We start from the raw sequence: 26611 nt of genomic DNA on the forward strand, positions 1-26611 counted from the left end.
CGTAACAGTTGATATTCCGTGTAATTTAGCGCGTAATTCAGTAAAGAATTCCACAAAATTTTGATTTTTAAAGAAAAATGTATTGCAAAATCCTGCGTAATTTAGCGCGTAATGATTGATTTTCCGCGTAATTTAGCGCGTAATTTATCCAAGAACCCCGCGTAATTTTTAGTTTTTTTTTCCGCGTAATTCCAGAAGCCCTGCCTTGTTCACTTCTCATTGCCATGAACGTTTTGACCACTCTCACAATCCCCCGCACCATACTTCAGGCGCATTGTTCCCGCTTTGCCTTTTATTCTGTACAGAGGTTCAATGGCAGCTTCGGTCGCCTTGATGACCTTATCAAGCAAGTCTACGACCGCTTTGCCAACCTGACGAGTGCTATCGATAGCTTGAAACCGCTGGCCAGTCGCGCCGGTAATCACTCTAAGGTGCTAAGTGACCAGGCCAAGCAACTGGAAGATCTGCTACGCAACACTTCACGATTCGCGGACAAGGCTCTAAACGCATCACGCGCGTTCAGCAACATCGCGAAAAAGCTCAACGACGCGCTCGAAATCGCGAGAGAGGCGGACGGTGTTGCTACTGAGGCACAGAAAAAGGTATGGATGGGGTAGTCAAACGGATTGTGGTTGAAAAATGGGTGTGGTGAAGGACGGGACAATTGGTGAGGGTTGAGGATGGGACAGAAACATTGGTGAGGGGTAGGGAAGGGATAGACAAATTGGTTAGGGATAAAAGATGGGTAGGAAGAGGATAGGCAATTTTGGAGGGGAAGAGACGGGATGGACAAACTGTTGGAGGGAGGGATGGGTAAAAATATTGGTTAGGTTTAAGGACGGGATAAAAAATTAGTGAAGGGCATAGACGGGATACATAGTTTGCTCAGAGTTTGGGCCCGCACAGACAAATGGTAAGGGGCTGGGGCTTGATTCACTGATCATCTTTGTTATTTTTATCTCATGTAGCCCTGTCATGTATTTTTTTTGTTGTTTATTCTTTCTACAGCAACTTTAACTTACTTTCTCCATTGTTTATGTTCTAATATCATGACTATGACCTCATTTCGTGTTTGTTGCTGTTTGATCACCTGATTATCTTCTCTTCCTGTTTGTTCGTGTGACCCCTCTTTCTCGATGCCCTAATCATCGACCTGTAACTTATACCATGTCACCGGAATCGTGAGTATATCATCAGCGATTACCTTATCATCTTATTCCGTTTCAAGACTATCCTGTTGTCATCATCATCTTCACTAATCCTTCCATTTTTCCTCATGCAGTGTTGACGCCATTTCCTCTCCAGTATGAACTGGTATTGTGTTATACTACTCATTTATCCTTACCTATTTCCCTTTAAACACATTCTTTTCCTCTCCAGTATGAACTGGTATTGTGTTATACTACTCATTTATACTTACCTATTTCCCTTTAACACATTCCTTTGTACAAACATAGGAAACATACATAAGGGCTTTGGTCGGGGTTATGTTATACATGTTTCACTCACAGGCAAGGCAGGGGGACAGGTCTGTGTTACAGGAGGCCGAAGCAGGGTACTTAAAGCCGCATTGTCACCAGTTCACTTCCGGTGGTCCGACGGAAGCCTCAACCGTTAAAAGACAAAAGAATCTATTAAAATCCGAGATCTTAAACAGGCCATCCGCTCTAAATTATCAATCACATCCTCAAAGAAACTTCCAATGAACAATATTCAATTCAATATTTTGAATTATTTTTTCGTTTTCCGTTAAAAATCATCGGAGATTGTTACGTAATCGACCGGAAGTAAACTGGTGACAATAAGGCTTTAATAAGCAGGTCGCACCATTATCCTTCTCGGAGATCGTTTGACAGTTTAGAAGAATAACACAGACGTGAAACATTGATTGGCTGACACGTAGATTGACCTTCCTCACAATGTCTAAAAACAACGCAGCAGACACAAGTTTAAATTTAAATAGATTTTCTCTAAATCTCCTTGGCATTTCTGAAGAAACTCCCCCTTGACATTTACCTAACGTGATACAAAAAATATAATATCATGTTTGGCGGCAAAGGCCAATTAGCATTTTTCTTTCACCGTTTTCACGATCTCTAACTAACACTGTAGGCGTAAGTTTTCTTTAATATCATCGTTGGCATAATTCTTTACCGTTCTACCGACTGACTTTCTGACTTAATGAAATCTTCATAATTATCTCTGTAAAGTAAGAGCTCTACTTCTGATTTCTGACTGTGTCTTCCGTTTAGGCAAAGACGGTCGGCGAGCGTGCGAAGGTGTCTCTTGACGAGAGCAAGAAACTCGTGAATGAATCAGAGGCGACGAAAGAGAAGGTTGACAAAGATCTTCAGGGCCTATTGGACAGCATCAAGGATAGGATCGCTAAGTTGAGGAAGAAGATCATGGACGTAACAGACGATCTCGGCAATGTTAACGACACGTTCAAGATGATTGATGACTATGGGGATATGGGTAAGACCTCGACACAAAACACACATTATCCCAGCGTGTGAGCTACAGAAGGGACACTCTCTAACCCCTCCGCTCTTATGTTAATGCAACGCAAACTAAAGGGTGGCAAGTCAACGACAGCATAGTGCTAGATGTGTCACTCTGTACCCCTCCCCCCATTATTGTTATACAACGTATACTAAAGGGCTGTTTACACGGGCAATTTTTACTTGAAAAGTTTTACTTGACAAGAAAAATTTGCTCGTGTAGAAACAATTATTAAAAAAAGCTGCTATTGCTGCCACGGTCTGTCACTTTGTCAAAGGCACAATTTTTGGCAAGGTTTGTTATTTTTTTGTATCGCCGCTTTCTAAAGGCATTACCAGCTCATCGCACGGAGAACTTGTCAAGTAAAAGTTGCTCGTGTGTACAGCATGACCAGAATTGTCAAGAAAAACTTCAAGTAAGAATTACTAAAGGGAGGCATGGAAATAGGAAAATATCGCCAACAAGAAGAATAAATGTCTCACAAATATATATTTGTAGGGGAGAAGGCTAAAGCAGCAGAGAAGAACGCAACCCAGTCCCATGCTATGGCTGACGACGCTTACATGATCGCCAAGATGATCGAGGTCAGTCGAAGCATTTGTATCCAAGGCCGAAGCAAGCCACGAAAGATTTGAGGGTGGGGGGGGGAATACCCTTATATATATTTTTTTAATATTGGGGGGTGTGGCAAATGCCCCCAGTGACCCATCCCCTGCTACGGCCCTGGTATCATGAACATTGCCACTGACATTCGATAACATGATAGCATCGACCAACGACATCAGGCTAAAGGCGTTACTAAGAAACTATCGATGTCCAATAAACGTCGACATTTAGCAACATCCAGTTGACAATTTAAGAGGCGTCGATATTCACCGACATGCACCAACGATTTGATAAACGTCGACATAAACCGACATCCAATAAACGATTTTTTTTACGTTTTTTAAGTAACTATCGACGCCAGATGAACGTTGAAATCCATCAACATTGTTATTTTATTATTCACAGGATCAATTTCCCGCGCTGAGCGACCTCAAGTCGTCCATAGATGCGACCAACCGCAACATTACCGCGGCAGAACGTGAGATCGAAGACGCAGTAAACAAGTCAATGGCTGCCAAGGAGCGCATCGAAATCATTCGTATCAACCAGACACGCATTCAGAACGACCTGAAGACCGAGGTCCTTGACGTCATCGAGGAGATCCAGGTAACGTGCATCGGCCATGGCGTCACGTCCGGTTGGCGCTATCAGTTCCGCTGTGACATCACTTCCGGCTGGTGCTATCACTTCTGCCTTTATGTCCCTCAAACATGACGTTTTCACTCCTGTTTGACGTCACACCGGCTATCTTTATATTCACTATGACGTCACTTTTAATGACGTCACGTAGTATCTGTTTATAACTCAGTCTTGATATATTTCTCATAACCTTTGGTTCTTTCTACAGCCACATTGCCTTGCCTTATTCACTGTGCTTGTTTCTAATGGCATGATTATGACCTAATTTCCGATTTGATTCTCTTCTCTTCCTGCATGCGCTAATCGTCGACCTGTAACTTACATCATGTCGTACGGAATCGTGAGTATGCTATTTTGACGTCATTTCCACCATGGGCTTTCTTGCATTGCGTACTTTACATATTCACTAACCGTTCCCTCTTCCTCGCGCAGTGATGACATCACTTCCGCCACAGTTTATGCTGGTATAGTTTTGCTCAGCTCTGCTTTAAAAGGGGCGCTTGCACGGTTCAAGAGAGAAAAATTAATATCATGCAGAATAACCAAAATAACCATAACAAGTTATTAAATGACCTTAGTTATTTAAGATTACGGTACAGGCTGTGTGTTACCCAAACCAGATCAAACTAGCTAGATCCATATATCATCCTTTCACGGTCCCTTTCTATTTGGGTGAAGTAAATGAAAAAATTGACGTTGTTCTTAACGCACTTTCATATTTTATTTTATTTTTTTAGTACAAGCGTGCAAGTTCCCCTAGTTGTTCTGTGTCAGTTATTGTACTTGTCACTACTTTTATGTCACTAAATCAATCAATGTGTCAGTTCTTGTACTTGTCACTACTTTAATGTCACTAAATCAATCAATGTGTCAGTTCTTGTACTTGTCACTACTTTTATGTCACTAAATCAATCAATGTGTCAGTTCTTGTACTTGTCACTACTTTTATGTCACTAAATCAATCAATGTGTCAGTTCTTGTACTTGTCACTACTTTTATGTCACTAAATCAATCAATGTGTCAGTTCTTGTACTTGTCACTACTTTTATGTCACTAAATTAATCAATGTGTCAGTTCTTGTACTTGTCACTACTTTAATGTCACTAAATCAATCAATGTGTCAGTTATTGTACTTGTCACTACTTTTATGTCACTAAATCAATCAATGTGTCAGTTCTTGTACTTATCACTACTTTTATGTCACTAAATCAATCAATGTGTCAGTTCTTGTACTTGTCACTACTTTAATGTCACTAAATCAATCAATGTGTCAGTTATTGTACTTGTCACTACTTTTATGTCACTAAATCAATCAATGTGTCAGTTATTGTACTTGTCACTACTTTAATGTCACTAAATCAATCAATGTGTCAGTTCTTGTACTTGTCACTACTTTAATGTCACTAAATCAATCAATGTGTCAGTTCTTGTACTTGTCACTACTTTAATGTCACTAAATCAATCAATGTGTCTGTTCTTGTACTTGTCACTACTTTAATGTCACTAAATCAATCAATGTGTCAGTTCTTGTACTTGTCACTACTTTAATGTCACTAAATCAATCAATGTGTCAGTTCTTGTACTTGTCACTACTTTAATGTCACTAAATCAATCAATGTGTCAGTTCTTGTACTTGTCACTACTTTAATGTCACTAAATCAATCAATGTGTCAGTTCTTGTACTTGTCACTACTTTAATGTCACTAAAGCAATCAATGTGTCAGTTCTTGTACTTGTCACTACTTTTATGTCACTAAATCAATCAATGTGTCAGTTATTCATTTCGTCCAAGTATCTACTTACATGGATTTTTTTTTTCAAATCAGGCCTTTCTATCGCCTATGCTAACATTTTTGCACTACGCTGTTGGTGTTTCATACTTTTCCTGCTTTTGAGCGAATGACTCACCTTTTAGAGTAATACCTTCTCTCTTTCTATCAGATGTATTACATTTTATGCCATAACTTTTTCTAGTCATGTAATAAAACTATGTGGTTTTTATATTTGGTACTAAATCCACTGTTAAAGATGATTGATTTTGTATAGAATTAAATATCTCTCCATTAAATGCGTATTTTGACACGATTAGACTGACTTTCGGATTCTTATTTTTACCGAACTTAATACTTGTGTTATGTATTCAGTTTTTAATCATCTGTATCTTGTCACGTACACCTCGTCATGTGACTTGTCACGCACACCTCGTCTTGTGACTTGTCACGTACACCTCGTCCTGTGACTTGTCACGCACACCTCGTCCTGTGACTCGTCACGCACACCTCGTCTTGTGACTTGTCACGCACACCTCGTCTTGTGACTTGTTACGTACACCTCGTCCTGTATCTTGTCACGCACACCTCGTCCTGTGACTTGTCACGCACACCTCGTCCTGTATCTTGTCACGTACACCTCGTCCTGTGAGTCGTCACGCACACCTCGTCCTGTATCTTGTCACGCACACCTCGTCCTGTGACTTGTCACGCACACCTCGTCCTGTGACTTGTCACGCACACCTCGTCCTGTGACTTGTCACGTACACTACATCCTGTGACTTGTCACGTACACCTCGTCCTGTGACTTGTCACGTACACCTCGTCATATGTGACTTGTCACGTACACCTCGTCCTGTGACTTGTCACGCACACCTCGTCCTGTGACTTGTTCACAAGTCTTTACACGTGTTTTTTTATCACGTGTGCCTCGCCTAGTCACGTGTTTGATGTATCTTGTCACGCACACCTCGTCCTGTGACTTGTTCACAAGTCTTTTCACGTGTGTTTTATCACGTGTGCCTCGCCTAGTCACGTGTTTGATGTATCTTGTCACGTACACCCCGTCCTGTGACTTGTCCACAAGTCTTTTCGCGTGTGTTTTATCACATGTACCTCGCCTTATCACGTGTTTGATGATTACGCTTGTAGCGAAATTTCTTGTCATGTCAAGTGTCTTCTCGTGTGTACTCCGTCATGTCTGCGTCGAAGCTTGTGTCTCGAAACGTGTCTCTATTCATGTCTGTTTCAATATTTGTGCTGGTCACGTGTTTGACCCTCTCTGGTCACATGCTCATCCCACGTGGTGGTCACGTGTAACACCTGACAGCCCTTTCTCTCTCCTTTAGTACATGCTGAAGGAGTCACGTGAGATGCTCAAGCAGATGAACGTTGTCATGGAGATGAACAACACCATCACGATGCCTGTGCCTCCGCCTCAGCTGCGCGAACCGACGCTGTACGAGAACGTCGAGATGTTCATTAAACCGCGCGTCTCTGATGCCTTACTGCTCTATTATGGACCGACTTCCTCTAGTTTGCGCAAGCGCAGACAGTCTCAGTGTGCGCTCGGGGATTTCATCGCGCTGCAGCTCAAGGGAGGAAAGGTGGGTCAACCGGTCTTTTTATGCAGGTGCAACATACAATTCAAGTAAGAAAAAGTGGTTCAGCCGGTCTATTTATGGAGGTACTAACTGCGGGTTCGGTGACTCGAGGAAGGAAAGGTGGGTCAACCGGTCTATTTATGGAGGTACTAACTGTACTAACGGTCTATTTATGGAAACACGGGTGGCCTAGTGTGTTAGCGCGTCGTCCGCTTCTCAGCGCCGTGGCCCAGGACTCTAACTGGGGATTCGAATCTGTATCACAAGAGAGTTGGAGCTATTTCGTCTCCCTGGTCGCTTTTCTGAGGTTCTCCTTTTTCTATAGGTGCGTTTCAGCATGTGCGTGTCCAACCAGCTTCACTCAGTCACAAGCAGTTACGTGATCAAGCCTATTGTCGCCGGCACCACTTCCACGACGATCGTTGCGGACACGTCATTACCTATGGTGGACCCCTGGTACAAGATCCACGCAACTATGTAAGTAAAAGCTCATTTACGAAAGACGAAAACGCGACTAGTGTCTTGTCCCTTGTAAGTGACTAAGTTTAGAGCTAAGTAAGAACTCATTCACGGAAGCCGAGAACGCGACTAGGTTTAGGGCTAAGTAATAGCTCATTTACAGAACCCGAGAACGCGACTAGGTTTAGGGGTATGTAATAGCTCATTTACAGAACCCGAGAACGCGAATAGGTTTAGGGGTATGTAATAGCTCATTTACAGAACCCGAGAACGCGACTAGGTTTAGGGGTATGTAATAGCTCATTTACAGAACCCGAGAACGCGACTAGGTTTAGGGGTATGTAATAGCTCATTTACAGAACCCGAGAACGCGAATAGGTTTAGGGGTATGTAATAGCTCATTTACAGAACCCGAGAACGCGACTAGGTTTAGGGCTAAGTAATAGCTCATTTACAGAACCCGAGAACGCGACTAGGTTTAGGGGTATGTAATAGCTCATTTACAGAACCCGAGAACGCGAATAGGTTTAGGGGTATGTAATAGCTCATTTACAGAACTCGAGAACGCGAATAGGTTTAGGGCTAATAGCTCATTTACAGAACCCGGTGAACGCGAATAGGTTTAGGGCTAAGTAATAACTCATTACAGAACCCGAGAACGCGACTAGGTTTAGGGCTAAGTAATAGCTCATTTACAGAACTCGAGAACGTGACTAGGTTTAGGGGTATGTAATAGCTCATTTACAGAACTCGAGAACGCGAATAGGTTTAGGGCTAATAGCTCATTTACAGAACTCGAGAACGCGACTAGGTTTAGGGGTATGTAATAGCTCATTTACAGAATCCGAGAACGCGAATAGGTTTAGGGGTATGTAATAGCTTATTTACAGAACCCGAGAACGCGACTAGGTTTAGGGCTAGGTAATAGCTCATTTACAGAACCCGAGAACGCGAATAGGTTAAGGGTTATGTAATAGCTCATTTACAGAACCCGAGAACGCGACTAGGTTTAGGGCTAAGTAATAGCTCATTTACAGAACCCGAGAACGCGAATAGGTTTAGGGGTATGTAATAGCTCATTAACAGGAACCTAGAACGAGACTAGCGACTAGGACTAAGTAATAGCTCATTTACAGAACCCGAGAACGCGACTAGGTTTAGGGCTAGGTAATAGCTCATTTACAGAACCCGAGAACGCGACTAGGTTTAGGGCTAATAGCTCATTTACAGAAGCCAAGAACGCGACCAGGGTTAGGGTAAGGGTTAGTGTTATTATAAGTGCAACTTCGGTAAGGTCACTTAACTACCGTAAATGGCTTGTACTCTTATTGTAAGGTGCAATACGTCAGTGCTTCTTTTTGTCAGGCCAGAGGACCTAGGCTCGATCGCTTCTCAAATTTGGATTTCTTTTTTCTACTCTACAATTTATTCATTCATTCACTTATTTGTTCATTTGTTCACGCCATAAAGTAGTTTTTTTTCAGGTGACAACTTCCTTATTCGATAGACCAAAAATTACTATGGGCACATTCTAATCGATCGAAACTCCGGTTGGTGGTCACAGCTTTTCAAGGACTGCACCATGTTGTTTTCATTCATAAGTTCATTTGCGTGCAAGGACAGTCACTAAAAATGGTGACACAGGCCAGCGACCCAAGTTCTTTTATTTCCCCAAACTACACGCTCCCCGCATTATCTGATTCGCTGTTGTTCGTTGTTAGTATTGGGGGCAGTGTGGAGCTCATCATCGAGTACTACTACAGCAACAAAGTTCCCATTGACGGGCCGTACAAAACCGACCTCAAGCTTAGTGTGCCCAACCCGACGCTGATGTTCAACAAGGACAGTCACATGATCCTTGGAGGGAAGCCTGATGGAGTCACACTTCCACCGGAAATAGATACCCCCAGCTACGTGGGATCCATTGACAGCCTTTCAATCAATCATTATCGTGTAGGACTGTGGAACGCTGAGGTGAGATTTGTTACGAGTTGAATGTGTGCTGGCTTCAGTATCTTCGCGATGTTACTTACGGGTTTACAGTCCCTTGGACCGAAAAAGTTGACTCTGCTAACAAGAAATGGCTTATTTTTAAAATGGTCGATTCACAAAGATAGCAAGACAGCCAAAATTCGACTCGTGTATTCGGAACGGAGATTGAATCGAAATAATTATTTTTTGTGAGGAAGGATATCCGACCGGACCAATCTCAAATCACGTCGGTATCTTTCAATTGATGGCCTCATTGACCATTCCATTTCCACCATTCCATGTCAGATTAATTGACTTGTTGATCATTTCTTTTTACCATTCTATGTCCGATCTTCCAATGAAAGGCCTTGATTGGCTTTCCATTTCTACTATTCCATGTCCGATTTCCCACTAATGGCCTTGTTCATTCCATACCCAACATTCCATGTCCAGTCGTCCAATTAATGACCATTTTATTTTCACCATTCCATGTCAATCACCCCATGAATATGGCCTTGTTCACTATCCCATGTCTATCCCAGAACTTCATCAGACCCCAGATGTTCTATGACCGTCTTGCATCCCGCGAGCCGCCGGTAGCTCCAACACGGTACCGCCTTATTGGCCTTGCTCACTATTCCATGTCTTTTCCCAGAACTTGATCAGACCCCAGATGTTCTATGACCGTCTTGCATTCCGCGAGCCGTCGGGAGCTCCAACACGGTACCGCCTGCTCGGCAACGGCTACCTCGTGAGCGAGCGGCCCACGGGGGATGTCACCGTTAGCTTCAGCTTCTCCGTCAAGACTGTTCAGGCCAACGCTCTTCTGTTGCTCGCTGTGGATGCCAACGATCCCTCCTACTTCACGCTTGTGGAACTCGTCAACGGGACCATTAAGTACTCGTACAATCTGGGGCTCGGCATCGGATTCGTCCAGACAAAGGGGAGATACAACGACGGGCGGTTCCACAAGGTGGTGAAGGAGCAGGCCCCTGATAACGCCGATTTGTTCAGCTTTAAAATAGTTGAGCCGTTCATTAATGGCAAGGAGGAGGAGGTAGTCACCGATGGTAAGGAGTATTATGAAGGCGAGGAAGCCACACAGATTGTCGGTGCTGAAGCTGTTTACATGGGCGGTCTGAAGTTCGGTGGACTCAAGCCAAAGGGAATGTAAGTAAACTAGAACGTCTTTTTCTCTTGCTTTAAATAGCTGCATATGATCTTTTCTCATTCCTTGGACTTTCCAGAAAGGGTAGGCTCGATTTCCAGCTCGTTTTTTGCTTGAAATAGAGCCTACAGAAAGTGATATTTTGTATTCTATGAGGGAGAGGGGGCTGGGTGAGAAAATATGTTGTTCTTGAAAAAATATTTATAGGGGAAAAGAGGTGGCCTTTGGGCGAGCAGATAATAGGAGACAAAAAAGGCTAAGATTTTAAGTACGAGAACACCTGACCCTATTACCCAGCGCTGACCTACCAGCTGTAACCCCTTTCCTGCCCCAAGCATCCCCTTTTGTTGCCGTATCCTGGTCACCGCCCCAAGACTTCACGCTTTTTATTCTTTAGGGAGAATGTGAAATTCCCCAAGCTCAGGGGATGCTTCCAGGACCCTGTTCTCTTCAGGAGTGGTCTTAGTGTGTCTGCTGAGTCCATAGGATACGAGCGAGGATGCCCAGCTCTGGTAAGAACACATCACTTCTTTGATTGAACAGATTTCCAAGCATCATATCCTGGCCTCGAGCCAGGACAATTGTTTGTCCGGAAAAACGTGAATTCTAGCTCCTGAAAAAGGCCAGTAAAACGGAATTCAACCCAATTTACCGTACATTTCCTGTCTTCCCCTCCCCTTTATTGACGTTCTACATTTCCTGTCTTGAACCTGTTTATGTTGTTCTCGGTGTTTAGAAGCAGCGCATTGTTACCATTGAGCAGCCTCTGGGATACCTGTCAATGGACAACTTGTACGACATGAGGGAACGGGCCTTCTGGCTCAGTTTCTCCTTCCGTGCCAAGGAACCAAGCGGCGTCCTCATCACACAGGAGCACGATAGTAACGTAAGTCATGGGCGTGGCCATGGGTAGGGGTGCAGGGGTCACTATGCCAGGAAGGCCCTCATCACACAAGAGGACGATAGTAATATAGGACATGGGCGTGGCCACGGGTAGGGGTGTTGAGATCACTTTGCCAGAGAACGACAGCGGGATATGAGTCGCAGAGAGCACGATAGTTTCATAAGTCATGGGCGGGGCAATGGGTGGGCGTGTAGGGGTCACTACGTCAAGAAAACCCGAGAAGTCCTCACCACGGATAGCATGAAAGACATGATGGACCTTCGCCATTATTATAGCGGCTCTTTGCTTGACAGGATGACTTCCTGACGATCGGCCTGTTGAATGGCAAGGTCCGGTTCCGCTGTGACTCAGGCAATTCTCCCCTGGATCTGGAGACGTCAGGTGTGCAATACAACGACGGCAAATGGCATCACGTGCACCTGGACAAAAACGGCCTCGAGTAAGTAACGCAACACACATGGTAACGTATTAGAAGATGTGCCAGTAATGTAACGTGAGTGAGTCACGTGAGTCACGCATACAGACACTTATCACGTGTCTTTGCCATGACAACCATGTGACTTATTACGTGTCTTTGTCATGACAACCACGTGACTTATCACACGTCTTTGCCATGACAACCATGTTACTTATCACGTGTTTTTGCCATGAGGTCCATGCTACTTATCACGTGTCTTTGTCATAACCATGTGACTTATCACGTGTCTTTGCCATGACAACCATGTGACTTATCACTTGTCTTTGCCACGAGGTCCATGCTACTTATCACGTGTCTTTGTCATAACCATGTGACTTATCACGTGTCTTTTCAATGACAACCATGTGACTAACCTTGGTGTTTGCCATTACAACCATGTGACTTATCACGTGTCTTTGCTATGAGAACCGTGTTGACACTTGTCACGTGTCTGTTCCTCGTTAGCATCACGTTCAGCGTGGACCAAGAAGTGAAGAAAGGACGACTGGTGGCGAATCAGCGCATACAGACTACGTCCGACCTGTTTATTGGAGGGGTCCCAAGAAAACCAGGCTACGGAATGAACCCCAGCGTCTTCACGGGCGACATGGGCCGAAGCATCACGGGAGGATCCATCCGGGACCTGTCGTTCATGGGAAAGTAAGTAGCAAAGCATCTCGGGAGGCTCCATCCGGGACCTAAGCATGATGGGGGTTCCATCGGGGACCGGTCTTCATGGGAGAGGGAGTTGCAAAGCATTATATTCCTTTGCAAAGCATTAAGATATTCTTTCATAATTATTTTTTATGATACCAAAGGCTTCCGCCGTGAACAGCACGGAAAAGCGAGTGAATTGTGACCGTCATATCACGTGACCCTCATGTCATGTGACCGTCATGTCACGTGGCCCCCATGCAATGTGACCGTCATGTAATGTGACCCTCGTGCCATGTGACCGTCATGTAATGTGACCTCCATGCCATGTGACCCTCATGACACGTGACCGTCATGTTGTCTTTTCCTCAGTCTCCTTGACTTGCTCAATAACAAAAAAGCGGTGGGCGTGTCATTCGAAGAAGACGACTACCCCGAGATCAAACCACGTGACTTCATCATCCTGAAGCCGCCAACGGACGCCCCCACAGTCAAGAAGACCACACTGTCCGGCGGTGACATTGCTGTTTCACCGACTGCTGGCATGACAACGAAAGCCCCCATGACGGATGGTCCCCCGGTAACGACGGCCCCAGCGAAAACAGATGCCCCCATGACAACTGCTGTTCCCATGACAACTGATGTTCCCATGACAACCGATGTTCCCATGACAACCGATGTTCCCATGACAACTGCCCCTCCAATGACAACTGCTGTTCCCATGACGACCTTGGCGCCAACCACCAAGTCCATGTGTGCAACAGGGAGCCCAAATCCTCGAGACGACGAGGTTTTCAGTTTTGGATCGTCGCAGAACAGCCACGCCACGTTTAAGAATATTCGACAGAACCCTGTGATGAAGCGCCTATCCGGCAGAGAGTAAGTGAATGGAATAAGTTAGTTCAAACTATTTATTCTCATTTACATTTGTCTTGAAGGAGACTTCAAAATAACAATCCACGATCCACAAGTCTGATACTCTTTGTTGTATCACTTTCACGTTATTCCTTGGCTCGGTATTGTATGGGAACGTAAAATGGTGGTTACGGTGGATAGCAGATAGCATGGATGTGGGAGGGGGGGGGGCTGGTAATGGTTGTTCTTTAAAGGTTGTTTTCAAAGAAAAACAGCTGAAATGCAAATTCAGAAAAGGAGTAAAGCCTTTATATATTAAGGACTTTTAATATTAAGGCTGTTGGTTGGAAGTACTGAATGACCCTCAATGCATAGACATCATATGGGAGATTAATTTTAAGTGATCGTCAAGGCAGTTTTAAACCTTTGAGCCTTTTAAAATACTCTTGGGGCTTATTGTATACAACGTTCACATCTCTCTGCAAAACTCGGCCATAACATCGAAATGGTCTCGGGAGAATCTGATTGGCCGCTGATTGACACGCATGACAGGGCGCATGCATATTTACTGCCCCTTTTATTTGCGTCCGCTAGCGTTTTAGACTCTTTAAAGTGTTCTAGTTAGCCGCGTGTAGGTATAACACGATGGTGTTCTTCCTTGTAGGACGGATCTCACTTTGATGTTCCGCGCTGCAAACCCAGACGGTATAATGTTCTACTCCGCCAAGGGCGACCGACAGGCCGACTTCATGGCCTGTTACCTCACTAACGGCAAAGTCAAGTGTAGCCTTAGCAACGGCGAGGGGACTGTTGATCTCATCACCTCCGGACCCTACAACGACGCCCAGTGGCACACGGTTAGACAGGCCTTTTAATACTTGGGGGGTGGGGGATGGGAAGTGATGTATACGGTATCGTCTTAATACTTAGTGGGGTGGGGTGGTGTATACAGTAAGACTAGCGTCTTAGTACTCAGTGGGGTAGGGTGGTCTATACGGTAAGAATGGCGTCTTAGTACTTAGTGGGGTGGGGTGGGGTGGTCTATACGGTAAGACTGGCGTCTTAATACTCAGTGGGGTGGGGTGGTCTATACGGTAAGAATGGCGTCTTAGTACTTAGTGGGGTGGGGTAGGGTGGTCTATACGGTAAGACTGGCGTCTTAATACTTAGTGGGGTGGGGTGGGGTGGTCTATACGGTAAGACTGGCGTCTTAATACTCAGTGGGTGGGGTAGGGTGGTCTATACGGTAAGAATGGCGTCTTAGTACTTAGTGGGGTGGGGTGGGGTGGTCTATACGGTAAGACTGGCGTCTTAATACTCAGTGGGGTGGGGTGGTCTATACGGTAAGATGGCGTCTTAATACTCAGTGGGGTGGGGTAGGGTGGTCTATACGGTAAGAATGGCGTCTTAGTACTTAGTGGGGTGTGGTGGGGTGGTCTATACGGTAAGACTGGCGTCTTAATACTTAGTGGGGTGGGGTGGTGTATACAGTAAGACTAGCGTCTTAGTACTTAGTGGGGTGGGGTGGGGTGGTGCTTATGGTAAGACTGGCGTCTTAATACTCAGTGGGATGGGGTGGTATATGCGGTAAGACTGGCGTCTTAATACTCAGTGGGCTAGGGTGGTGTATACGGTAAGACTGACGTCTTAATATTCAGTGGAGTGGGATGGTGCTTATGGTAAGACTAGCGTCTTAATACTTAGTGGGGTGGGGTGGTGCTTATGGTAAGACTAGCGTCTTAATACTCAGTGGGATGGGGTGGTCTATGCGGTAAGACTGGCGTCTTAATACTCAGTGGGCTAGGGTGGTGTATACGGTAAGACTGGCGTCTTAATATTCAGTGGAGTGGGATGGTGCTTATGGTAAGACTAGCGTCTTAGTACTTAGTGGGGTGGGGTGGGGTGGTGTATACAGTAAGACTAGCGTCTTAGTACTTAGTGGGGTGGGGTGGGGTGGTGCTTATGGTAAGACTAGCGTCTTAATACTCAGTGGGATGGGGTGGTATATGCGGTAAGAATGGCGTCTTAATACTTAGTGGGCTAGGGTGGTGTATACGGTAAGACTGGCGTCTTGATATTCAGTGGAGTGGGATGGTGTATACGGTAACTCTCATGTTGCGACCTATCATAGAACCCTAGGTTCTTGTTAAAGTGACACTTATGTTTCACTTATCCCTTAAGCCATCTGGGGTATCACAGTGTCTGACGGATAATGCAAGACCAAAACAAACCACCGCCACAGATAGATAAATATTGGTGTCTATGATATAATGTAGGGAAACGTTTGTATACGTGGTAGTATAAAACCCTGTAAATCTAACCCTCATATTCCAGACAAAAATCAATTTTTCTTGGTTCTACTTCACACATTCACTATATATTAACCCCCTATAACTCGGATACTCATTGACTAAAGACGTCCTTCTTGGTTCAGCTTTCGTTGAAACGCGTCGCCAAAGAGAGCAAGATGTCTATAGACGGCACGCTTCAAGCAGCTGGGAATGCCAGCGGGAGTGCCACGATGATTGACGGCCTGCAAGAGTTCTACTTAGGGGGGGTCCCTGCGTCATACACCGTCAAACGTATTACCGTAAGAAGAACCTTCCTATTATTATCTATAGCTTGTAAACATTTGTCCTTCTATTTCGTCATAACTGATATACTTATTATGAAAAATCTGATTTCTTTTATTTTGACAACCTGGTGTACCGTAAATGTTCAAGCTCCTCTTCTAAAGCCAAATTTTTAAAGCCAAATAAGCCTCCTCTCTCTGGAGGCTTCCTATATCCTCCTAATATAACCCAAAACCTGTCCAAGAGTACAAATGATTTAGGATGTAGAGACAAGCATTATATACACTGGTTTCTTGAATTTTAGACTTCAGAACATGAGAAACGATAAATGAAACCCCATCCTATTAACCCCCACCCTCCGTCCAGAGAAAAACAGAAATAAGTTTCGTTAAACTTTTCTTGTTTCTGGATAAACAAGTTCCTGTCTTGTTTCCGCAGGAAAAGGAATCCATCACTTCTTTCCCAGGATGCATCAAGGACCTGGTCGTGTTCGGTAAACCCTCAGGTCCCCCCACCGATAAAGTAGACGTCGTCGGCTGCTACACAGGGGGAGAGGAGAGAGGAGTGTTTTTCGGTGAAGCAGGAGGTCACATGACGCTAGGTATGGTGGTCATGATGGTGGTGGTTCAATAGTAACGATGATGATGATGATGATGATGGTAATGTTGGTGAGGATGATGATGATGATGATGATGATGATGATGATGATGATGATGATGATGATGATGATGATGATGATGATGATGATGATGGTAATGTTGGTGAGGATGATGATGATGATGATGATGATGATGATGATGATGATGGTAATGTTGGTGAGGATGATGATGATGATGATGATGATGATGATGATGATGGTAATGTTGGTGAGGATGATGATGATGATGATGATGATGGTAATGTTGGTGAGGATGATGATGATGATGATGATGATGATGATGATGATGATGATGATGATGATGATGATGATGATGATGATGATGGTAATGTTGGTGAGGATGATGATGATGATGATAATGATGATGATGATGATGATGATGATGGTAATGTTGGTGAGGATGATGATGATGATGATGATGATGATGATGATGATGATGGTAATGTTGGTGAGGATGATGACGACGACGGTGATGATGACGACGACGATGGTGGTAATGATGATGATGATGATGACGCTGATGATGATGATGATGATGATGATGATGATAATGGTAATGTTGGTGAGGATGATGACGACGGCGGTGATGATGACGATAATGATGATAAATACGATGATGATGACAATAGTTATGACGATAAAGGTAATGGCGATTATGACAAAGGTGAGAATTATATACTGTTCCTTTGTTCTCTTGTGATCTAAGTTGTAAATCTCTCTTCCAGTGGAGCGCTACGTGGTGGGCGTGGAAGCGAACATCATGCTAGAGATCAAACCACGTGTGGCCACCGCCCTTGTCTTCTCAGCGTATAATGAGAAGGGTGACTTTGTCGTTCTTGAACTTGACAACGGCGCGGTGAGTTGGAACAGGCGCGTACACAGGGGGGGGGGGTGCGGTGCAGGGTGTGCGCACCCTCCTCCCCCCTCCTTAAGTTCCAACCCAAACTTGCTATGTACGAGACTTTGGAACTACGGTACGAGGAGTGGCAAAGAAGTACAGCAGAGGGTCTCTATTTTCGAGCAACTCGACCAGGATTCGAACCTTGATACCGCTCATGTGTGGATTCAGGATTCCCGAAGGGTGAATGGGGGAGGGGGGAGGGGGGCACCGACCCAAAGGAGAGGCGCCAATATATTAGACATATGGCGGGAGCAGCATCTGTGAATGTTAGCACCAAAACATTTCTTCTAAAATTCGGTCCGAAGGCGGAAGTGGCATTGGCCTGCCACACCTTTTCGAACGGTTCAACTTAGGGTTTTTTCTAGCTGCGTAAAATCCTCGCAAACCAATGGCTAATTCTGGATAAGGTTCACGCTCATTTCTTTCCCTTTTTGCAGCTCGTGTTCCGAGTCGAGAATGGTAACGGCCCGTTTGAAGTGCGTTACACACCCAGTAACAGCATGGAGTTGTGTGACGGGAAATGGCACCGCGTCAACCTCAACAAGATTCGTAACACCGCGTCTATCCAAGTTGATGGCAACGACCCGGTGGAGGTGAAGAGCCCAGGCAGTCTCGGGAACACCAATCTTTACGACCCTCTGTACGTAGGAGGTATCCCAGGTAAGTACCAGGCCCCCGCGGACATTATAAATCAGGAATACCATGACTTTGCCATATACATTAATGGGTCATCGGTCTATATTTCGCTGGAACTGGGAAAAGGGTGGGTAAATTTTGCGATTTGGGGCAAAATTATCTTCTAAAGGAATTACATTTGGCAAAAATTTCAAAAAAGGAATGTTAAAAAGGAATCATTTCGTGCTCGACTATTTTCAAATATCACGAAACTTGAACGTCTCATAAGTATTTTGAAAAACGAGAAAAAGATCCGCAGGTACTGTAAACTGGGACTTATCATGGCGGATCGGTTTAGGAAAACACAAATTAAGTAAAATTACAATGACGAGATACGGACATAAAAGCACAAATCCAAATGCAGAAAAGCATAGTAACAAAACAAGAATGGGAGAATGGGAGTCATATAGAAGGATAACTTATCTTTGTTAGAACACGAAGTGTTTAAATCTATTTAGTGCAAGAGTTAGATTGCCTTACATATTTGTCATCATGTTTCAATAATATTTAAGTGAGAGCTTGATGAAGTTTTGTCTTGAATAACGTGTTTGGCTTACTTTTTTAGCGTGGCTGGCATCTCGTTCCAAATTCGAGAGCCTACTATAGAGAAAGCATTATACTGTTTTTGTAGCTTTGAGTGCTTTATGTAAAGTTCTCAGAAGCCGATGAGCGTGTGCTGTGGGTGTGCACACTTTTGAATAGATCGATTATGTTACTGGTAGCTCTATTGTTTCTGACATCGTGCATTTGGTAGCATATATTTTCATAATAAGAAATATTAATTGGTAAAACAGTAAATAATAGCATCAAGAAAAAGCGGGGTTACATGTGTTGAGTGTTCGTTATAGCTAGTGTCCATGCCAGCGCGTCTTTAAAAATGTTCGCTATAGCGAGTGTCCATGCCAGCGCGTCTATAGAAATATTTGTTATAGCGAGACCAGCCATCGCGTCTATAGAAATGTTCGTTATAGCGAGACCATGCCAGGGCGTCTAAAGAAATGTTCGTTATAGCTAGTGTCCATGACGGCGCGTCTATAGAAATATTTGTTATAGCGAGACCAGCCATCGCGTCTATAGAAATGTTCGTTATAGCGAGACCATGCCAGCGCGTCTTTAGAAATGTTCGCTATAGCGAGTGTCCATGCCAGCGCGTCTATAGAAATATTTGTTATAGCGAGACCAGCCATCGCGTCAATAGAAATGTTCGTTATAGCGAGACCATGCCAGCGCGTCTTAAGAAATGTTCGCTATAGCGAGTGTCCATGACGGCGCGTTTATAGAAATATTTGTTATAGCGAGACCAGCCATCGCGTCTATAGAAATGTTCGTTATAGCGAGACCATGCCAGCGCGTCTTTAGAAATGTTCGCTATAGCGAGTGTCCATGCCAGCGCGTCTATAGAAATGTTCGTTATAGCGAGACCATGCCAGCGCGTCTTTAGAAATGTTCGCTATAGCGAGTGTCCATGACGGCGCGTCTATAGAAATGTTCGTTATAGCGAGTGTCCATGACGGCGCGTCTATAGAAATGTTCGTTATAGCGAGACCATGCCAGCGCGTCTTTAGAAAAGTTCGCTATAGCGAGTGTCCATGACGGCGCGTCTATAGAAATGTTCGTTATAGCGAGTGTCCATGACGGCGCGTCTATAGAAATGTTCGCTATAGCGAGTGTCCGTGACGGCGCGTCTATAGAAATGTTCGCTATAGTTATAGCGAGTGTCCGTGATATAGAGGTCACTCACGATACTTATCTCAATCTCCTTCACAGATGGTGGCTCTCACAAAGGTCTAAAAATAACAGCAACTTACCATGGCTGCATCCGGGGATTCGTATCCAGCGAAACGAAATACCCCGTATATCAACCAGTGGACAAATCGGGCGACGTGTACATCGGCGGATGTCCAGTATAAAATACCCCATCTTTTCCTAACCGCTTAGCATACTTATGTATTGTGATTTTAGAACGGCAATAATGTAGAATTAATCTATTTGATTAAACAAATAAAGTCAAGTTACGCTTTTAAGTGATGTTTATTTTGGAAATTAGGGAACGCCACTTTTTAGAGGAGGGGGGGAGAGGTTTGTTTCACAGTACCTGGAGTGCGGGATTTTCTTTTACTTTTTCTGACCAAACGATGCAGGATTTTGCTACCCCCCCCCCCCCCCCCCTGAAGAGTTAACCACTGGGGTTAGGGCGCATCCTACACCCAGTGATTTACATTGCCTTGTCGTATATTGCTTTGACAGCAGTTAAACGATATAGACGCTCAGAACAGAGCAAAATGCATTCGATCGAGTCTGCGTTAGAGTCGCCTATTATCGGTCTCCGAGTCGTACTCTTTGCGGGCGAGTACACAAGCTACATTCAAGCCAGAACTAATTTGAGGTTATTGATTATGTTTGAATAGACAAGCGAAGGGACAAAGTACACCAAGTCGGCATGTATCGGCCTTTAAAAACAAAACCAGCCCAGCCCAACTACATTCGATCACACAAGAGGGTTACTTGGAATCAATTACTTCTGTTTTAATGGCGTATTACTCCTGACATGATGGACCAGCTATTACTCTTTCGATATCACAATTCCTATATCTTGCAGCTAATGTCAGCCCATTTCCATGGTGAATGGTGATGTCATTTCGTCGATCCCAGAATCCTGCTGAGCGGCGATTTTACGCAGTGTCTTTCTTGTGATTTCTGCAAGGGTCTCGGATGTGGGTTTGTCCAGAAGCTTGGAACTCGCCTGTCAAAACCAAACACGAATGATTAAGAACGGAAAAAAGAAGTAATAATTACGGCAATTCTAATTTCATGTAACCTTGGCCCTGACTTTCTGACCGGGTAACCTGTGGTGGATGAGAATTGTGCGTCTCCTGTGACGTAACACCTCACGTGATCCTAAGCAATATAAAGATGGGTCCACCCTTGAAGAATGTCGATAACTCCTTTGTTATTGTTTATCTTTATTAATGCAACGGTGTATTTGCAAGAAAACTACAAAATATCTACGAGTGTGGTCTAATACTTTATTGACGTTATTTGATCTTGTTTACTCTTGAATAGTTCAGAGTTTAAGAAAAGACGCGGGGAGACTGGGTCGAATCGGACCAAATGAACAATTTAAAAAAAAAGATTATGTATGGCGGTCTTGGAGAAAAATCCTTCCTACAAAGCCGTTTATGCATTGCACACTTATTGTTTTACCTTTCGACCGCGTTTTGTTATGAATGCGGCCCGAAAAAAAATTTACGGATAGATTTACTTCGCTCAGTCAAATTTGGCCGACTTCCGCTCGCAAAACACCCATGACAACACGCAACAACAATTAACTTTGGTACCTCAGGTAAAAACAAAATGATTTCGTCCACTCCGATTCGGAGGTCATCGATAAACTTTTACAGTATTTAAGTGAAGGAATGACTCGGGGTACTCAGAAAATCGCTCCGCAGAAATACCTTTTGCGCCTAGTTCATCCCAAATTGCCCCCTATACGAAGTGCAATAAAGTCCTCACGTGTGGCAATGAATGATTTCACCGTATCTTTTAAAGCTGTTTTGTAGAAAGGATTTTTGACCAAAACCTCAATACAAACTCTCTTGTGAAATCGCTCTTTTGGTCCGAAAGAGCCTAGTCCCTTTACAGCATTTCTTAAACTCCGAACTGGCTTATTAGCCGATGGGAATGGATGCTTTGTGACTCGCTACTGAGCGGGAGCATAAAACGGCGGCGTGATTGGCCTTCTTTAACTGGAAATTGTCATCAGCCAGAGTAGAAGCACCACCATGACGTCACAAGTCACGTGATCAGTGGGCCCACCCTTACCTGTAAAGTCTCGTCACCAGCCCCCAGCCGGAGTAGATGAGCCAGCGCCCGTTCAGCGGACGCCTTCACTCCGGTGTTCTTATCTCGCGCAGACGCTACAAGTGCTGGGAGAAGAGCCTTCAGCGCACTCGAGTCCAGCGGTCTGTCTACGGATTTCGCCGCATACGTCACAGCACTGGCACCGAGCATGCGCACTTCGTTGGCGCCATCTTGGATATTCTGTCAATTAAAGAATATCAGTCAGTCACTTCTCTGTTGTTTACTTTTGAAAAAACGAACAAACAAAGGCTGATTAGCAGAATGACGTTAAAACTTCAAGTCTTTATAATAGATTTGAAATGGATCATTATTTGAAGCGTAACCAGTACAGAACTGATGGCGGAGGGAACAATAAAAAATCGCATATGGAAAAAATTCGTGCATGCCAATCGAACATGACTTTCCCCAAGAAATATTTGTGCAGCAGTTAAAAAATGCAAACATGTGGCTTCCGATAAAAAAAATCGCCCAACCCTCCCATTACTCTTTACTAGCGCGTCCCAAAGACATTCTTAGGCTACTTTTGAGTTGAGAGGTTTTCCCCCAACTCAACAAGTCTCGGGAGAAACTCACCTTGGCGAGCGTGGATAGGACTTTGGGTGCTATCGGCTGGGACTGCTTGCTCGAGTGACTAAGAATGAAACCGAGGGAACGAACACCATAACTACAGGTAGGGATCTGAAGACAGAAAAAAAAAACCCTAGTTATTATCAAAGCAGCTGATCATGCACATTTAACGATTTTAGACACTTAGCGAAATAAAGTCTTGCGGTAAAAAGTTATTTTGAAAAGCTCGAGCCAGAATCACGCGGGCTAAAAAATGATCTGTCACCTAGATAAATACAATATTTTGATTTGAACGTCTCGCATCAACAGATTGGAAATGGATTAAAAATAGTGTTCCATGGTTATACATAAGTCGTATAGCGTCTGCCTTCGACTCGACGCATCTGCGCTCTCGTAATTCCGCATTCCAGTTTTTACTTTTTTCTTTACCATTTCCAGTGATTACTTTTTCAAAAATATATTCGTTTATGTACAAGCAAGAGTAACGTCACGAAATCTGAATATTTTTTTTAAAGCAGGTGTTACTTATATATCTTACCCTGTCCGTGGTGGCATGGGTCACAGCTGTGCTGGTTATGACGTCATATAGACCACAAGCAACGGCTTTATCAGGTGCGTCATGTAAGACCGCTGACAATGCAATTGCGTTACCGTGGCGCAAGGTCCATTCAACCGTTGGGTCGTTAACTGAAATGAGACGAGAAGAGATTAAAGGGACAGTCCGTTTCGTTGTTAACTTTTGCATTATTTGCTACTAGAGTTATCTTGACAAGCACTGCTGAGCTTGGCTATCACACCATGGCTATCACACCTTGGCTATCTCACCTTGGCTATCTCACCTTGGCTATCACACCTTGGCTATCTCACCTTGGCTATCACACCTTGGCTATCACGCCTTGGCTATCACGCCTTGGCTATCACACCTTGGCTATCACGCCTTGGCTATCTCACCTTGGCTATCACACCTTGGCTATCACGCCTTGGCTACCACACCTTGGCTATCTCACCTTGGCTATCTCACCTTGGCTATCACACCTTGGCTATCACGCCTTGGCTATCACACCTTGGCTATCACACCTTGGCTATCACACCTTGGCTATCACACCTTGGCTATCTCACCTTGGCTATCACACCTTGGCTATCACACCTTGGCTATCTCACCTTGGCTATCACGCCTTGGCTATCACACCTTGGCTATCTCACCTTGGCTATCACGCCTTGGCTATCACGCCTTGGCTATCTCACCTTGGCTATCACGCCTTGGCTATCACGCCTTGGCTATCTCACCTTGGCTATCACACCATGGCTATCACACCTTGGCTATCTCACCTTGGCTATCTCACCTTGGCTATCACGCCTTGGCTATCACGCCTTGGCTATCACGCCTCGGCTATCACGCCTCGGCTATCACGCCTTGGCTATCACACCTTGGCTATCACACCTTGGCTATCTCACCTTGGCTATCACACCTTGGCTATCTCACCTTGGCTATCACGCCTTGGCTATCACGCCTTGGCTATCACACCTTGGCTATCACGCCTTGGCTATCACACCTTGGCTATCTCACCTTGGCTATCACACCTTGGCTATCACGCCTTGGCTACCACACCTTGGCTATCACACCTTGGCTATCACACCTTGGCTATCACACCTTGGCTATCACACCTTGGCTATCTCACCTTGGCTATCTCACCTTGGCTATCTCACCTTGGCTATCTCACCTTGGCTATCTCACCTTGGCTATCTCACCTTGGCTATCACACCTTGGCTATCACGCCTTGGCTATCACGCCTTGGCTATCACACCTTGGCTATCACACCTTGGCTATCACACCTCGGCTATCACACCTTGGCTATCACACCTTGGCTATCTCACCTTGGCTATCACGCCTTGGCTATCTCACCTTGGCTATCACGCCTTGGCTATCACACCTTGGCTATCTCACCTTGGCTATCACACCTTGGCTATCACACCTTGGCTATCTCACCTTGGCTATCACGCCTTGGCTATCACACCTCGGCTATCACGCCTTGGCTATCACACCTTGGCTATCACACCTTGGCTATCTCACCTTGGCTATCACACCTTGGCTATCTCACCTTGGCTATCACGCCTTGGCTATCACACCTTGGCTATCACGCCTTGGCTATCACACCTTGGCTATCTCACCTTGGCTATCACACCTTGGCTATCACGCCTTGGCTACCACACCTTGGCTATCACACCTTGGCTATCACACCTTGGCTATCACACCTTGGCTATCACACCTTGGCTATCTCACCTTGGCTATCTCACCTTGGCTATCTCACCTTGGCTATCTCACCTTGGCTATCTCACCTTGGCTATCACACCTTGGCTATCTCACCTTGGCTATCACACCTTGGCTATCACGCCTTGGCTATCACACCTTGGCTATCACACCTTGGCTATCACACCTCGGCTATCACACCTCGGCTATCACACCTTGGCTATCTCACCTTGGCTATCACGCCTTGGCTATCTCACCTTGGCTATCACGCCTTGGCTATCACACCTTGGCTATCTCACCTTGGCTATCACGCCTTGGCTATCACACCTTGGCTATCTCACCTTGGCTATCACACCTTGGCTATCTCACCTTGGCTATCACACCTTGGCTATCACACCTTGGCTATCACACCTTGGCTATCTCACCTTGGCTATCACGCCTTGGCTATCTCACCTTGGCTATCTCACCTTGGCTATCACACCTTGGCTATCTCACCTTGGCTATCTCACCTTGGCTATCTCACCTTGGCTATCACGCCTTGGCTATCACACCTTGGCTATCTCACCTTGGCTATCTCACCTTGGCTATCACACCTTGGCTATCAAACCTTGGCTATCAAACCTTGGCTATCACGCCTTGGCTATTACGCCTTGGCTATCTCACCTTGGCTATCACGCCTTGGCTATCTCACCTTGGCTATCACACCTTGGCTATCACGCCTTGGCTATCACACCTTGGCTATCTCACCTTGGCTATCACACCTTGGCTATCACACCTTGGCTATCTCACCTTGGCTATCTCACCTTGGCTATCTCACCTTGGCTATCACACCTTGGCTATCACGCCTTGGCTATCACACCTTGGCTATCACACCTTGGCTATCTCACCTTGGCTATCTCACCTTGGCTATCTCACCTTGGCTATCTCACCTTGGCTATCTCACCTTGGCTATCACGCCTTGGCTATCACGCCTTGGCTATCTCACCTTGGCTATCACACCTTGGCTATCACACCTTGGCTATCTCACCTTGGCTATCACACCTTGGCTATCTCACCTTGGCTATCACACCTTGGCTATCACACCTTGGCTATCTCACCTTGGCTATCACACCTTGGCTATCTCACCTTGGCTATCTCACCTTGGCTATCTCACCTTGGCTATCACGCCTTGGCTATCACGCCTTGGCTATCACACCTTGGCTATCTCACCTTGGCTATCACGCCTTGGCTATCTCACCTTGGCTATCACACCTTGGCTATCACGCCTTGGCTATCACGCCTTGGCTATCACACCTGCTCATGTATACTACGATGGTGAGCACTGAAATTATTTGACGTTTAAAGCCGCATTGTCACCAGTTTACTTCCGGAGGTCCGACGCAAACCTCAACCGTTAAAAGACAAAAGAATCTATTAGAATCGGAGATATTAAACAGGCCATCCGCTCTAAATTATGAGTCACATCCTCAAAGAAACTTCCAATAGACACACTGCTTTAAATATTTTGAAATATTTTTCGCGTTTTCCGTTAATCATCATC

General features: G+C 44.9%; 2 protein-coding genes across 5 annotated transcripts in view; one reads left to right on the forward strand and one right to left on the reverse strand.

Annotated features, from left to right (window-relative positions):
• The window catches only part of LOC5510918 (laminin subunit alpha-like), a 56342-nt gene extending 35923 nt beyond the window's left edge, over positions 1-20419 (forward strand). For 2 of the 4 annotated variants that reach the window (XM_048725911.1, XM_048725908.1), the window contains 20 exons: positions 306-602; positions 2253-2475; positions 3001-3086; positions 3514-3714; positions 4203-4211; positions 6866-7123; positions 7446-7597; positions 9301-9553; positions 10206-10720; positions 11116-11230; positions 11455-11604; positions 11916-12061; positions 12545-12739; positions 13106-13612; positions 14253-14445; positions 16023-16178; positions 16600-16762; positions 17545-17675; positions 18158-18380; positions 20163-20419. In XM_048725911.1, the coding sequence (XP_048581868.1) occupies positions 306-602; positions 2253-2475; positions 3001-3086; positions 3514-3714; positions 4203-4211; positions 6866-7123; positions 7446-7597; positions 9301-9553; positions 10206-10720; positions 11116-11230; positions 11455-11604; positions 11916-12061; positions 12545-12739; positions 13106-13612; positions 14253-14445; positions 16023-16178; positions 16600-16762; positions 17545-17675; positions 18158-18380; positions 20163-20305 (4116 nt within the window). In that variant the 3' untranslated portion in view covers positions 20306-20419. The remainder of the gene's footprint in view (positions 1-305; positions 603-2252; positions 2476-3000; positions 3087-3513; positions 3715-4202; positions 4212-6865; positions 7124-7445; positions 7598-9300; positions 9554-10205; positions 10721-11115; positions 11231-11454; positions 11605-11915; positions 12062-12544; positions 12740-13105; positions 13613-14252; positions 14446-16022; positions 16179-16599; positions 16763-17544; positions 17676-18157; positions 18381-20162) is intronic. The other 2 variants (XM_048725910.1, XM_048725909.1) reach the window with 2 other exon arrangements.
• Positions 20420-20896: 477 nt separating this feature from the next.
• Positions 20897-26611, reverse strand: part of LOC5510920 (eIF-2-alpha kinase activator GCN1) — a 50103-nt gene continuing 44388 nt past the window's right edge. The window contains exons 53-56 of the mRNA XM_001631321.3: positions 23362-23510; positions 22830-22934; positions 22218-22436; positions 20897-21138 (exon numbers count right to left, since the gene is read on the reverse strand). Of these exons, the coding sequence (XP_001631371.3) occupies positions 21001-21138; positions 22218-22436; positions 22830-22934; positions 23362-23510 (611 nt within the window). The 3' untranslated portion in view covers positions 20897-21000. The remainder of the gene's footprint in view (positions 21139-22217; positions 22437-22829; positions 22935-23361; positions 23511-26611) is intronic.

The sequence above is a fragment of the Nematostella vectensis genome, chromosome 4, assembly GCF_932526225.1.
Source record: "Nematostella vectensis chromosome 4, jaNemVect1.1, whole genome shotgun sequence".
In the NCBI taxonomy this organism is placed as follows: Eukaryota; Metazoa; Cnidaria; class Anthozoa; order Actiniaria; family Edwardsiidae; genus Nematostella; species Nematostella vectensis.